Here is a 12,541-nt window from a genome sequence, read left to right on the forward strand (position 1 = left end):
CTTTAAACAAAACCCCTATATGGACTGATATAACAGGCTGAGGAGGATTTCCATTGTTAATATAATCTTTCAAGCACACTGACGTTTTGCCACGCTATCATGAAGTTTAACAGATTATGTGTGGATTTACTGCTTTTCTGTCAGAGTGTTTAAAAACTTCACATCTGGCCAGTTAACATGCTTTTTGTCTAAATGTATGGTTTGTTTTCATTTAGGTGCTACTTGCCAAAATCTACATACAATATCTGTCGAATGCAGAGAGGAAAATAGATGCAAGTGTTTAGTCTAGAAGTCTCCATTATCACTTTCTAGTGAGGTACTTTTCTCTTTGACATGCCTCTGTTATTTGGCTATAATCCACCAGGTTCATACTGCTCACAGGAAATAACATCAGCCAAAGCAATAGCAACAGATTTAGACCAAACAGATGCTCACGCTGTTGTATGATAATCTGTTTGCCTCCAGTTTGAGTTAATATTGTCTATGTTATTGACTTTGTGATATAACAGTGTTGTTTTTAGATTGAACTTTCAATTCATGAGATTTGTTACATCATTCAAAATACTGCAGAACTAAATATGTGTGCAGGAGTCCTCGTGCTCTAATGCTGCATAGCCACCTTGCTGACTTCCTTCATCTTTGACAGTATTTCTTTGAGGGTTTTCAGGTGGCACAACAGTGCCACCTAATGTTACCTCAACAGGAAGAAGCTAGACAGAGTCCATCAGGTGCAGGGAGAGCTCTTCTCCTTGGTTGTCTTTTCATTGACTGCTGAGTGAGGCAGCTGGACTTGTGGCCACATGCGGCTGAATAAGCCTTTTACAGGGGAAACAACTTGTGGCAGTGTTTGTATCAGATTTGATGAATAACCTTAAATTATATGAGTTTTTCTGCAAAAGGACTGGCTTTAGTTTGCTAGCTCACCAGACAAACCCACTTAAAGTCTGTCTTCTTGTTTTTCCAGGTGTCTGATGTAGGATCAGAGAAGCTCTTTTCTCCCACCACACCCAAAGGTAAGAGCCCACTCTGTTTTCTGTCCTCTTCTGCCTCATTCATACTCATAACAACAACCAAGTCCAAATCTCCTCCACTCTAATCCTGTCGCTCCCATTCAGATTTAAATGTCAGCAGACATTAACAAGGTCTGGTGACTACATATGCATACATTTTTGCCTGGGTGCGGAGTGGTGTTTCTTGGACGACCCGACCAAAGGCTTAACCCTCCTACATATTGGTTCATTAGAGGGGATTTAGAGCCTCCCTGCCACATGCTCCCACAAATGGGAACTTCCCTCAGGCAATACAAGCTCTCTGACAGCAGGCCTAGACCATAATGGATGCCAAAGGAAAGAGAGAAAGAGCTTTGTCAGCCCCCTAGACAACCCAAACCCAGTGTGTGTGTGTGTGTGTGTGTGCGTGTGTTCATTTACACATATGTGGATCATCAGACTTTTGCTTTTGTATGTTTAAGCATGATCTCATGAGAGATTGTTCTTTCTTGTGTCTACGTGAGTCGAAACACATCTATGTAGCGGTGTATATCGAATGTTCATGAAGTGTCAGCTGCACCTTTATATCTACACATTGCAGTGATGCTTGCAGGGTTGAGAAAGCGAGAAGTTGAGGAGGCAGGAAAGGGCAGAGAGTCACGATCTGCCTGGGAGTGACAGATAGCAGCATGCAGACCGCTGCCCCTCAGGCTAGGAACCAGGAAGCTGGGCCATTAAAACAAGCAGAGGGAGAAGGATGCAGAAATAGGAACAGTGACAGCTATAGCCATGTGAGGAGGGTTTGAGGAAACATATCTGCAGGACAGACTGGACAAACAGATGATCTAGCCTCATTGGGTCCATTAAAAATGCAACCTTAATAGATACCATGTTGGTGTAAATGTTGGCACCATGTGGACATATTTTAATATGCTTACCTCCTTTTTTTTGTCCAATATTTGTTGAATCTCATAAAAATGTCATAGATAAGGTCCTGAGAAATGAAACAGTTATACAATATAATTAAAAATACTTCATAGTATTACCGATAAACATGGTTGTTGTGAAGGCTGTTAACCAAATGTTATTCTTATTTTGTTTTGTTCTTGTTTTACATTTGGACCACTTCTTGTTAAATGCAGCTTTTACCCATGCAGGCATAAAGAGTTTGTAGCGTCATTGTAAATCTACCTCCCGCCTTCTTCATTATCATGCATCAGGGTTTTTGTTTGCCTCTATTTTATCCACTTCTACCTTTAACCATCAACAGGGAGAGCTAAACTCCCTCTCAACAGCCGATGAAGGTGTTGCTCTCTTTAGCGTAGTAGCTTTGACTGCTGAGTAGAAAAACAGAGCCGACAAGGAGGAGAGAAACCTGGCCTGCCGGCTGTGTGATGTAGATGACCTGTGACCAGCAGCGGCCTCGTGAAACCGGCGTTCACAATGACAATGACTTCCAGACTAGCATGGTTTTAGAAAACAACTAGACCGCGTCTGACTCCATCTATTCTCTACCGGGCTGCTGGACTGCTGCTGTTGTCAGATGTCAGAGTGTTGACTTATTTTCCCTGCATGCCTGTACAGAAACATGGCTGCACATAAACACACTCTGCCAAGGAGAACTGCTTGGATAGGCACATACACAGACATGGTTTCTGCTTTTTACAAAATCCCCAACACCCCTCCATGTTAGCTGGTGAATGAAGGCCTCTGTGGATGTTGCTAATGTGCTCACAGAGTTGAGGATTACGACTTTGGAATTAAATCCAGATAATCCAATCAGAGTCACTCCTGATTGTCACACAGATCAACCAGATCCTGTTTGGAAGAAGGGCACCCAATTAGAATTAGGGGTTAGATAGGGTGAGCAGCAAACAAATCAACGCTTTGAAAGTGATTTGGTGATGATGAGGAGGAATAAGTTATCACGCTACAATTACAGATCAGCCACCAGCCGCTCTCTTCTCCCATGCCGGTGTTGTTGTTTTGTGCTTTAATGGATTATGGGACAGTGTTTGTTTTTGGCCTAGACAGTTTTTTCTGTGTGTTTGTGTGTGTGTGTAATACAGAGCAGCCCACAGGCTGTTTTCCTCTGGTTTAGAATGCAGTGTATGTGTCCCATTACCAGTCTCGCTCACGGTCCTGTGGGACCGATGAAAGCCTGCTTTCGTCTGATCACCAGGCCTGTCGAGGCTGTTGGCTGGGAGACACGCGGATAGATACACACACACACACACACACACACAAAGAGAAACACATACACACAAAAATTATTGGATGCATAAATATATAATGCTGTGATGATATTTGGCTTGTACATATCTCTAGGTAATAAGTGTTGTCTCTTTAAACTCTTCCTTGCTCTTCCACATTGTGCTCCTCTCTGAACTTTATTTTGGTGAGCAGTTACAGTGACAAACAGTCAAGGTTTAGACCAAATTGCACACAGGCCCGCAGTCTGTCATGTTGATGAAACGGTTCAGGATTAATGGAGGACAGGAGAGACCAACATTGTAATCAGCGAAGGGCGAGCGCTGTAATTATGCACACAGAACATGTTTTTTGGGCAAAACCCAGACACGCTCGCCTTCTTTCGCTCATATTTACTTTTCTTCATCTCTATCACAGGTCTGCTGACAACCTGTTATAGATGCAAGATAACAGTGCTGATAATAGCCCGAGCTAATAGTATCTGTAATAACACAGTACACACTGCAATTCTCTTTGGATGTTTTTAGCCGAGAGCTGGCACAAGTTGTGCTGAATGTCTGTCTGTGTTGGTGGTTATGAGGTAGGAAGCAGCAGCAGAGGGCGAGTATTATCTAACAGCTATTGGTTTTTGTTTATTTCCTGTCTTAAACCTCCTGCAAATTATTGATTTCCTGGAGGATGGCATGTTTAAGTAAAAGCGCTGTGAAGGCTTGTGCTCCTCTCAGGGCAATGCTTATTGAATTGCAGGTCAGAGTTTACTGTTGTCACTTGCTTGAAGGCGAATAAGAAGCTAAATGTAGCTGCTGAGCATGTGTGGGGCATCTCCTCAGAGCACGGGTAAACAGGGCCTTCTTATAACATTTCACAGTGCTGCGCCTATGGAAGCAGTGGAGTTATCACCTAGCTGTCACCAGCTAGAAATATCTGAGATGAACACTTTGGAATCTACAGTGACTGTGTTGAATGTTGAAATGTGGTTTTTATTGTAGGTATAGTCTAGGAAGTCTTCGACTGCTGTTTTGTGCTCTCTGACGTCCTGGTGTGCTAGCTTGGTGCTACCTGTCATGGTGTGAGAGAAAACGTGTGCACTGCGCGATGGTGCGGTCCACCAGACAAACCTGGGGCATCTTCGGATAGCAGGAGAAAGATTGGTAGAAAACCCATTTCTGAAGTGGATTTGTGCCCTTGTAATCCTGATTAATTTTGACCCGTTGTGCTCATTTTAAACAGAGCATTACAGTAAGCGTGAACACAGCAAGCTCCGGGGCGAAACCAGGAGCTTAGCGGCTTTGGGAGGCTTAGCTGCAGATGGCATTTTAAGCCGGACTTAATAAATTGTTTCCATTAAACTTACCGGCCCACACATACTGGATTAGACCAGTGGAACAAAGGAAGGAGAGAGCGTGCAGACGAAAGGGAGAAAAAGCACACACACAGCTCCCATCATGCACATCTGACTCTGTTAACATCTCTCTGAGGCCACATGAAAGGTGAAGACAGGGTTACTGTGCTGCTCAGGGAGATAGAAGCTTTTGCACATGAATATAAAACCCACTCACTTCAGTTCTCCTGCTCGTCAGGGATGTCGGACCAATTTGCTTAATTGACGCAGAAGTAAACAAACAAAAAAGATGCATAAACCATTTAGCTTGGCAGTGGATTTAAGGCTTATCCTCTAACTGTTTACATATAAACACATTACGGCTGCCGTAGCTTAAGGATTTAGGACCTGCCCATACCCTTGTTTTTTTTTCCTATGGAGCCTTTTGACTCGTATATCAATCTGCTATTGTGGGAAATCAATTCCTTATGGTGGAACCCCGCCTCTCCCTTATTTCAGCCTCCTCCTACCTCCCCCGTACCTCCTTCCCCCATCGGCTCATGGCTCCCTCCCTAAGCTCTCATTATGTGCAACACAGTCCAGGGTCCCCGTGTCGAATCGCTAATCAACCACCCTGTCTGTAGGTCTGCTCTCTCAATAGGTGCTGAGTGGCCTTTGTTCCGCCACTGCTGTTTGCTGCATGTCAATAAAAGAACTCAGACCTCCTCCTCCTCCTCCTCCTCTTCTTCTTCCTCCTCCTCTGTTACCTGGGCCAGACATAGCTACAGCTTTGCTCCTGCACTGCAAGCCACAGCAAAATAAAATTCAGTCTCACCTGCTGGATTCTGAATGCCAGAGAAGGGAGGAAGAATGGAGATTGGAAAGGGAGCGGCAAGGTCAGGGGCAGGGGGGATTGAGGGCAGCTCCGGCATAGTGAAGTAGATGAGAGAGCATGTTTGTATTCGGCCAGGCAGCTCTCCTCTGGCCAGGTCACTGTAATGTATTACTAACCTCAGCGGCCGGCCTGACTGTTTGCAGCCTCTCACCCATTAAATAATGAATGGAGGTTGACCCTCTGACCAACAAATCAGCTTTTCGCTGCCGTCCAATCAGGATGGAGTGGAGGTAGAAGGAGAGTGTGGCTTTCTGGCTGGCTGGGTGACTGGAGTGTGGACATGTTGTTGGAAAAACACAAGGGCAGCAGAGGCTTCACACAGCCAGATTAGCAAGCGCTGGAATTGAATGCAGCCCTCACCGCTGTGGAATCTAAGCCTGGTGAAGCTCACCTCTTTTAGCTACTGTGCTTAGTTTGACAATGTCCAGAGAGCTTACAGAATCTGCTTTCTTTATCCAGACCGCCAATGTCCCTGTATCGACATATAGCACTTAACAACAAGCTCTGGTGTCTTGGGGTTTTGACACTCATGTGAGACAGTCACACTATGTGCAAAAACAAGCCCTAGGTTTATCACTTCATTCTAAAATAGAAACTGCTCTTTGCTTCCAACAACAGCTCACTTATTACTGAGCTTGAGCAGAAGCTCATGTGTTCCTCTGATTGAATTAAAATATTAAAAAGGTACAACCTCGTAGCAGAAAACCAGAGGCCGATGGGTTAGCTAACAGCTCAGTTGGGGAGAGAACACTTTGAAGAAATTTGAGAAAACCAAAAACATGTCTTGTTTCTTTATTAATCTTTGGGTTATTACAGTTCACACACACAGGACAGCTTATGAGCTGGTTGATTTGTTTTTGGAGGAAGGGGCCGATATTAATGCTCCTTTATTGATAGTGCTAATGCTGTTTGTGCAGGCGTCCCTGTCGGAGAGATGAAAATAAATAGGGGGAGCTCAGCGGAGATAAGACACGTGTTTAATTATTAATTGAGCCATTACTGACAGAGATTGCCTTTTTTTGATTTAAAGCAGGAAGGCCTGCTTCAGGGACAGAAAAAGCAATTACAGAATTCCCAGCCTGCACTGCTGCTGCTGCCCATCGTTTCACCGTACGCTGCAAGGGAAGAGTGAAAGGAGACAAAACACTCCCACACACACACTTACACACATCCTGTTTCACCACGCTGTTCCATAAATTATTTTAATTCTTCTTCAATATTTATAGCGTTTTAAATTACGATTACATTGTCATGTTTTATTTATGTAGAGTGGCAGGCAGTCAAAGGGACGAGGCAACATTACCCACAATCCCTGAATGGCCTGGCACCTTGAAAAGCCAGTCGAAGGGAATTGTTCGGTCTTGTATGATTCAGGAAGTGATGTCAGCCTGAGCAAGCTCTTACAAGCCGCCTGTTTTTAAAGACACTCCTGGTTTTCTATGCACAGCAATTAGCTTGCTTGTAAAATCATTGCTTATATGTCATGCTGTCCCTCTGTGCACTCTGTGGCGCCTTTAGAGCACTATTATGTCCATTAGAAAAGTGTCTGTGCGGTTCAGAGAGCTCAGCGTGCATGAAATATTAAGTGAGCCTCTGTTTAGAGTATTGGGTCACTGCTGGTTCAGTCTTCAAAACAGGAACTCTGCTTGATCGTCAGTTAATATCTCTCTCTTGTCTATGTTAGCCATTACATGTCAGGATGTTTGACACCTGTCAGTCACTCTCATCAGCGGCTGTCATCTGTGTCAGTGAGCCTGTGGGTGGTGATCAGCTATTGTGACAGAAAATGGGAGTCACATTGAAGGCTGTGTGATTAGGCCCCATTGTGAGGCCTCTGTGTTCATTGACTGAATATGGATTCAGCTTTAGCAGTAGAGAGGGAGCAATTACAAAATCACTAAAGGCCATGAGGGGCTTTCAGGATAAGTTGTCAGGGACGTGGACAGCACTTTGGCTGCAGCACTTTCAATTTGCATCTTCAATTCATAACACCCGAGTAGTGTCGTCTTTGAGCTGTAATGCTGCTGAAGTTGTAATACACGAATGTCATGCTTCTGTATAAGACAAAATCATAGTGAATACATTGAATTATTTCATTAGTGAGCATTACTGTGCAGCCTCACAGCCATCTCTTATACTCTTATACACAACAGAGGCCAGGGCTCCTCTGAGGCTGTTTTAATGCTGTCTTTTCAGCTGAGGATAAATACTAAATTGCCAGTTTACTGTCATCATGGCCTTTTTCTAGAATGATTCCTCTCACCAGCTACTCCTCAGCTACTTTGCCATAACCATCCAAGAAAATTTTGTTTTGCTGTGATGGTATCCCAGAGGCGACCCTCTCACCCCAGCTGACATTTCTATCTGTGCAGCCATCAATTCCAATCACAACACAGGGAGAAGTCATGACCAACTTTGGAAACAGGATTACAGTCATCAAGGCAAAACATTAACCTGTTATTAAGTATGATGATTTTTTTTGGCAAGGCTCTGTGTGCAAAGAATTCCAGTTAAATATAATTCAATTAGTGACTTATACAAGCAAACAGATTCCTTAGACAGTAACACATGCACGCAGAACCCAACCCTTCTTGGCTGGAGTCTGACTATGTTCACTAAGTGCTTCAGTGTAAACTAAGGTCTAGTGTGGGGAGCTGATGCTTCACCAGTGACAGGCAAGTGAAAAGCTTTCTGGTGGATAAGCTGTGGCCCCTGCAGTGAGCTGACCAGCTCGTGAAACACAGGTTGACACCATTCTCATCGGGGAAGCGACACTGGCTAGATGAAGGCTGCTTGTTTTTGGCTTTTGTTTTTTTTAGAGGGGATAAAGAAAAGTATTTAGAGGGGATAACTCTGGAGAGCAGTAGCTCTCATCACATCTTCTGTCTAATCTTAATCCTCCTCCTCCTCCTCTTCCAATGGAGACACAGCCAGCTGCAGTGTGGAACACATTTTCATTGTTTACTTGGGAGAATACATGACCAGCCTCTTATCACTGCTGTCAGGCCTGAAATGTAAAGCGTGTAGCCTGTGATCACTTGCAGGTTTTCTTGTTTTTAATCCTGTATTCCAAGCTCCAGTCCTCCTGCCAACGAGAGCGGGTTTTTCCCCCCGCCCTGCATTTGTTTGAAGATCCCAGTTCCCCGCTACGTGCATTTTAAGCTCATCTGCGCTGAGCGGTTCAGAGCCAATGTTGTTTGCAGATGAGGCTGTAATGCTCATTGACAAAGCCAGATGGTAGGCGATTGTGGCCAAACACGATGCTTGGATAATGTAGAATGGCTGGCAAGGGGACAGTCGTCAACCGAGATGGATATCACAAACATGCTTGTAATGGATTGGACGTTTTGGGAAGCAGTTCACAAAGACTTGTAAAGATGGGGAAAACAGCCAGGAACAGAATGGATATAAAATGCTTCAGATTCCATGACGGACGAGGATATTGAAGCATTAAAAGAATGAGAGAGGATTCTTGAGTGAAGGAAGGTGAGCCCAGAAAATCCCCATCAAATAGAAATATCAGCTTGCCATATAAAGAATTTTTCAAATATTTCCAGATGGGTGGTCCGCCTCTGCTGTTTGTTCAGTATTTTGGAGCTCCATACCTCTCCAATGGCAGCATACAAGCACCCATGTTTCTGTCAGTGGCTTATCAGAGCCACTCTGTCTAGAAGCAATACCACAGGTTGGAACTAGCGCAGTATGTTTGACAGAGGGTTGGGTTTGAAGGGTCTGTGATAGAGCCAAGCTTTTAGCCTTGAACCCAACACGCAGTGAAAGCAGAAACCTGAGAGATGTCTTGTGTCTGGTCCTGTATTTCACTAGGCATGAATGCCTCTAATTGTTCCAGTGTTGGTAAACAGACACACAGTAATTCACTGGGACATGGGGGCCTAAATTTTGGCCTTTAAACAAATGTAAAAAAAAGAGAAAATGCACAGTGTGGTCCTCCCCGATACTCAAGCGGTCATCTGTTTGGCTGTTGTTTTTGGCTACTGGTGAATTCCCTGCACTGGGGCCTGTTGGCGGAGCCCCTAATGGCCTCTGACTGACTGTAAAACCCCATTCAGCCGCCCTGGCTGTTGGGTTAGTGCTGTTGTGTTGAGGGTCGAGCAGCAGGACTGGGATTTCACTGTTATTTGCTTTGGGAAGGGGTGAGAGGGACTGCTCCAATACCACATGGCCAATGAAGAAGTGTGTACAGAGTCCGATCAGCACTATCGACCAGGATTAGACTAATATATGGTCCTGCTGATAGTTGCCTTTTTTCACCTCTATAATGCTCTCAGATTGATTACGTGGATATTGTAGCATTGATCGCGCTCTTTTCTACTCTTCTACTACTTTTCTAAAGCCTATAACCTTAATCAGGGTATTTTGATTATTTATGTGCAATGTACTTCTTCTTTTTTTATTAATAATGCCACTAGAAATGGGGAAACTAACCAGAAATGTTGCACTACCAATACCAGTGTTGTAATCAGTTGGCATTGGGTTTTGGCGCGTATGTCAGTGTATTGATCTAATATCATCACCAACAAGTCCAAACATACACCGGCTTTAGAACAATTATTATGTGACAAGAATGTTCAGCATCATTGTTCTAGAGGAGGGTGTAACATAATAATAATGTAAGCAGTCAGTGTTAATCATTAATCGGGCAAACATATAGTAAGGACTTTTCTGCAATGATCTGCAACATAAGATTCTGTAAGTCTTCAAGCAGGCAGTCGAGGTTTGATTCTGAGCCAACCCTTTCCCAAATGTCACTCCCTACTCACTCTCCCAGTTACCTGCTGTATCCACTGGCTCTTATCTTCTTTGATTAAAGACATGGAAAGGCCAGAAATATAAAACTGTAAGAAAAAAGTATTGATGATACTATTGAGTACTTCCTGACTTAAGTCCTGGGTTACCTCTTCTTTTCAATATCTATAAAATAAAATGTAATCCGGAAGCTATCAGTTCACTTACTTATTTACACATGACCAGGTATGATTAGATATGAGAGCTCTGATACAAGGATGAGATGCTGTTATGTTTGTGCTTCATACTTAATTTGAATCTAGCAAACAATAATTTATTTTTGGTGTTAGGCTATCTTATAGTCACATTTGAGAAATATAAATGACATGTGAGGAAGAAATAAACATTAATATATTTGTGACTTTGTAAAAAATCCAGTGACAGAGATGCAGTCTAAAGCTCCTGCTGTTGAACACAGCAGTCAGTGTGAACGGCAGCCTGTAGGGACACAACACAGGTACCACATTTATCCTCCCTGCTTTTAGTACAAAGCCCTGAACATTTCTTTCACCACCTTTTGCCTTTTGATGAATAAAATCATATTTTCTATTGTTTGAAAAAAAAAAAAGCAATACAATAGAGTTCAGTCATTCTGCTACTCATGTTTTTTGTCTACCGGCAGTACTTTTACAACGCTTGTTTTCCTTTAAATTGGCGCATGGTTGCTTTGAGAAGCAGAGAATGATGTTTGACTGCACTTACCTGTGCTCAAGTCAAGGTATCCCAGTTTTTTTCTTGGAAAACTTGAAATTAATGATTTTCTTGACACCAGCATATCATATTGAAACAAACTGGCTAATGTAAGCAATCAGTAACCTGCAGGCTCTGTCAGAAGCTATAAGCACTGCTTTTGACCAAAAGAGACCACATCTGTTGAAGCATAATGGTGACAAATTCCATCAAAACTGTGGCATCCTATGTTTTTAGAACAGTTCTATATGTGGCTATCATTATCACTTATGACAAAGGTATTGATTCATCAGCTGTTAAGTACAGGGCATGTGCCGAAGTACCCGGGCTTCTTATCAGCTCAGGCACACTGTATTAGTTTGCCGGATTGGCGTAGCACTGACCTAATCCTGGGAGCAGGTGCTGCTGAAGCCGGCACAGAGTGGACATGTTTTTCAGGGAGGATGAGCCATCTGGGTCTTGATACTTTATGGTGCTTAAAACACACTCTCAAGTGTGACACTCCCAGCACTTACCTTTTAGCTGCACACAATAATCTAAGTGCCGGCTGCTAAAGGGAGAGAGGAGGCTTTCAGGAGAATTTACAGGGTTTGATGTGGTGTGGAGGCTCCGCTTCGACACGGATTCATGAAACAGTCAGACACACTTGGCGGTTTGATTTTGATTCCTCTAACTTCTTCATTGTTGTTTTGTCAAATGCAGTCTGAAATATGTCGAGCAGAAAGAAAAGTGTGTTTGTTTTCTTTTGCTTCTGTTTTCTTGCTTTTGTGCCAGCCTGCCTTGCTCGACACTTTTCCGGGGCCTTGTGTTGTTTTGTTTTGTTTTTTTTTTCTCCTGGTGTAGTCTGTTTCATCTCACAAGCGATTTGGCTCGTTTCAGAGTCCAATTTCGCTCCTGTTTTACCGTGCACCCCCCCTCTCCTCACACACATACTCACATTCACACATTTCCCCAAACTGACACGCCGCCTTCACACTCCAAACAAATCAATTCTTCACTTGCTGCACTTGGAAAGCCACAGTGAAATGCAGCAGCTCATAACAGCCCTGAAAACGTGCAGGCTGTTGTTAATGTTCCTTGTCCACTTGGGCTCGAGGCGGCTAGACCTAGATTCTCCTACTACTGTGTGTCTTTGTGTGTGTGTGTGTGTGTGTGTGTGTGTGTGTGTGTGTGTGTGTGTGTGTGTGTGTGTGTGTGTGTGTGTGTTCCTGCCTGTGTGTGTCGCAAGAGACTTAGGGGCAGACAATGGTGGGTTTTTCGTTAGCAGGTCGGGATCCGGTCTTTGTTTCCATTAGTCTACCTGACACAACTCCCTGCCCTCTGCTCCCTGTCCTCTCTCCTCTGCCTTATTAACTAACCTCTCCCTCCCTGTGTCTCCCACAGTCTGGGTCACTTTATCACTCTTTCTCTGTCATGAGCCCTCTCTCTAATCAAGAATGATGAATGGGGTGCAAGGAAGGACGGCAAATGTTTGCAAACCTGATACACCCTCCAATCCTCACTTTTCCCCTGCAGTTGTGGAGAACATAGTGGCAGTGAGAGAAAGGGGAGGGATTTTCAGGAGGCTTTTCTGCGTGTTGATCTAACTAAGCTCTTCACTGAAAGCTATTTTAAACATCCCCAGCTCAG

The 12,541-nt window shown here is 43.8% G+C and overlaps 1 protein-coding gene across 1 annotated transcript in view; it reads left to right on the forward strand.

Moving 5' to 3' along the window:
* Positions 1 to 12,541, forward strand: part of fbrsl1 (fibrosin-like 1) — a 492,137-nt gene that overhangs the window by 451,535 nt on the left and 28,061 nt on the right. The window contains exon 16 of the mRNA XM_034691889.1: positions 965 to 1,013. Coding sequence (XP_034547780.1) covers positions 965 to 1,013 — 49 coding nt within the window. The remainder of the gene's footprint in view (positions 1 to 964; positions 1,014 to 12,541) is intronic.

This window comes from Notolabrus celidotus, chromosome 9 (genome assembly GCF_009762535.1).
Source record: "Notolabrus celidotus isolate fNotCel1 chromosome 9, fNotCel1.pri, whole genome shotgun sequence".
In the NCBI taxonomy this organism is placed as follows: domain Eukaryota; kingdom Metazoa; phylum Chordata; class Actinopteri; order Labriformes; family Labridae; genus Notolabrus; species Notolabrus celidotus.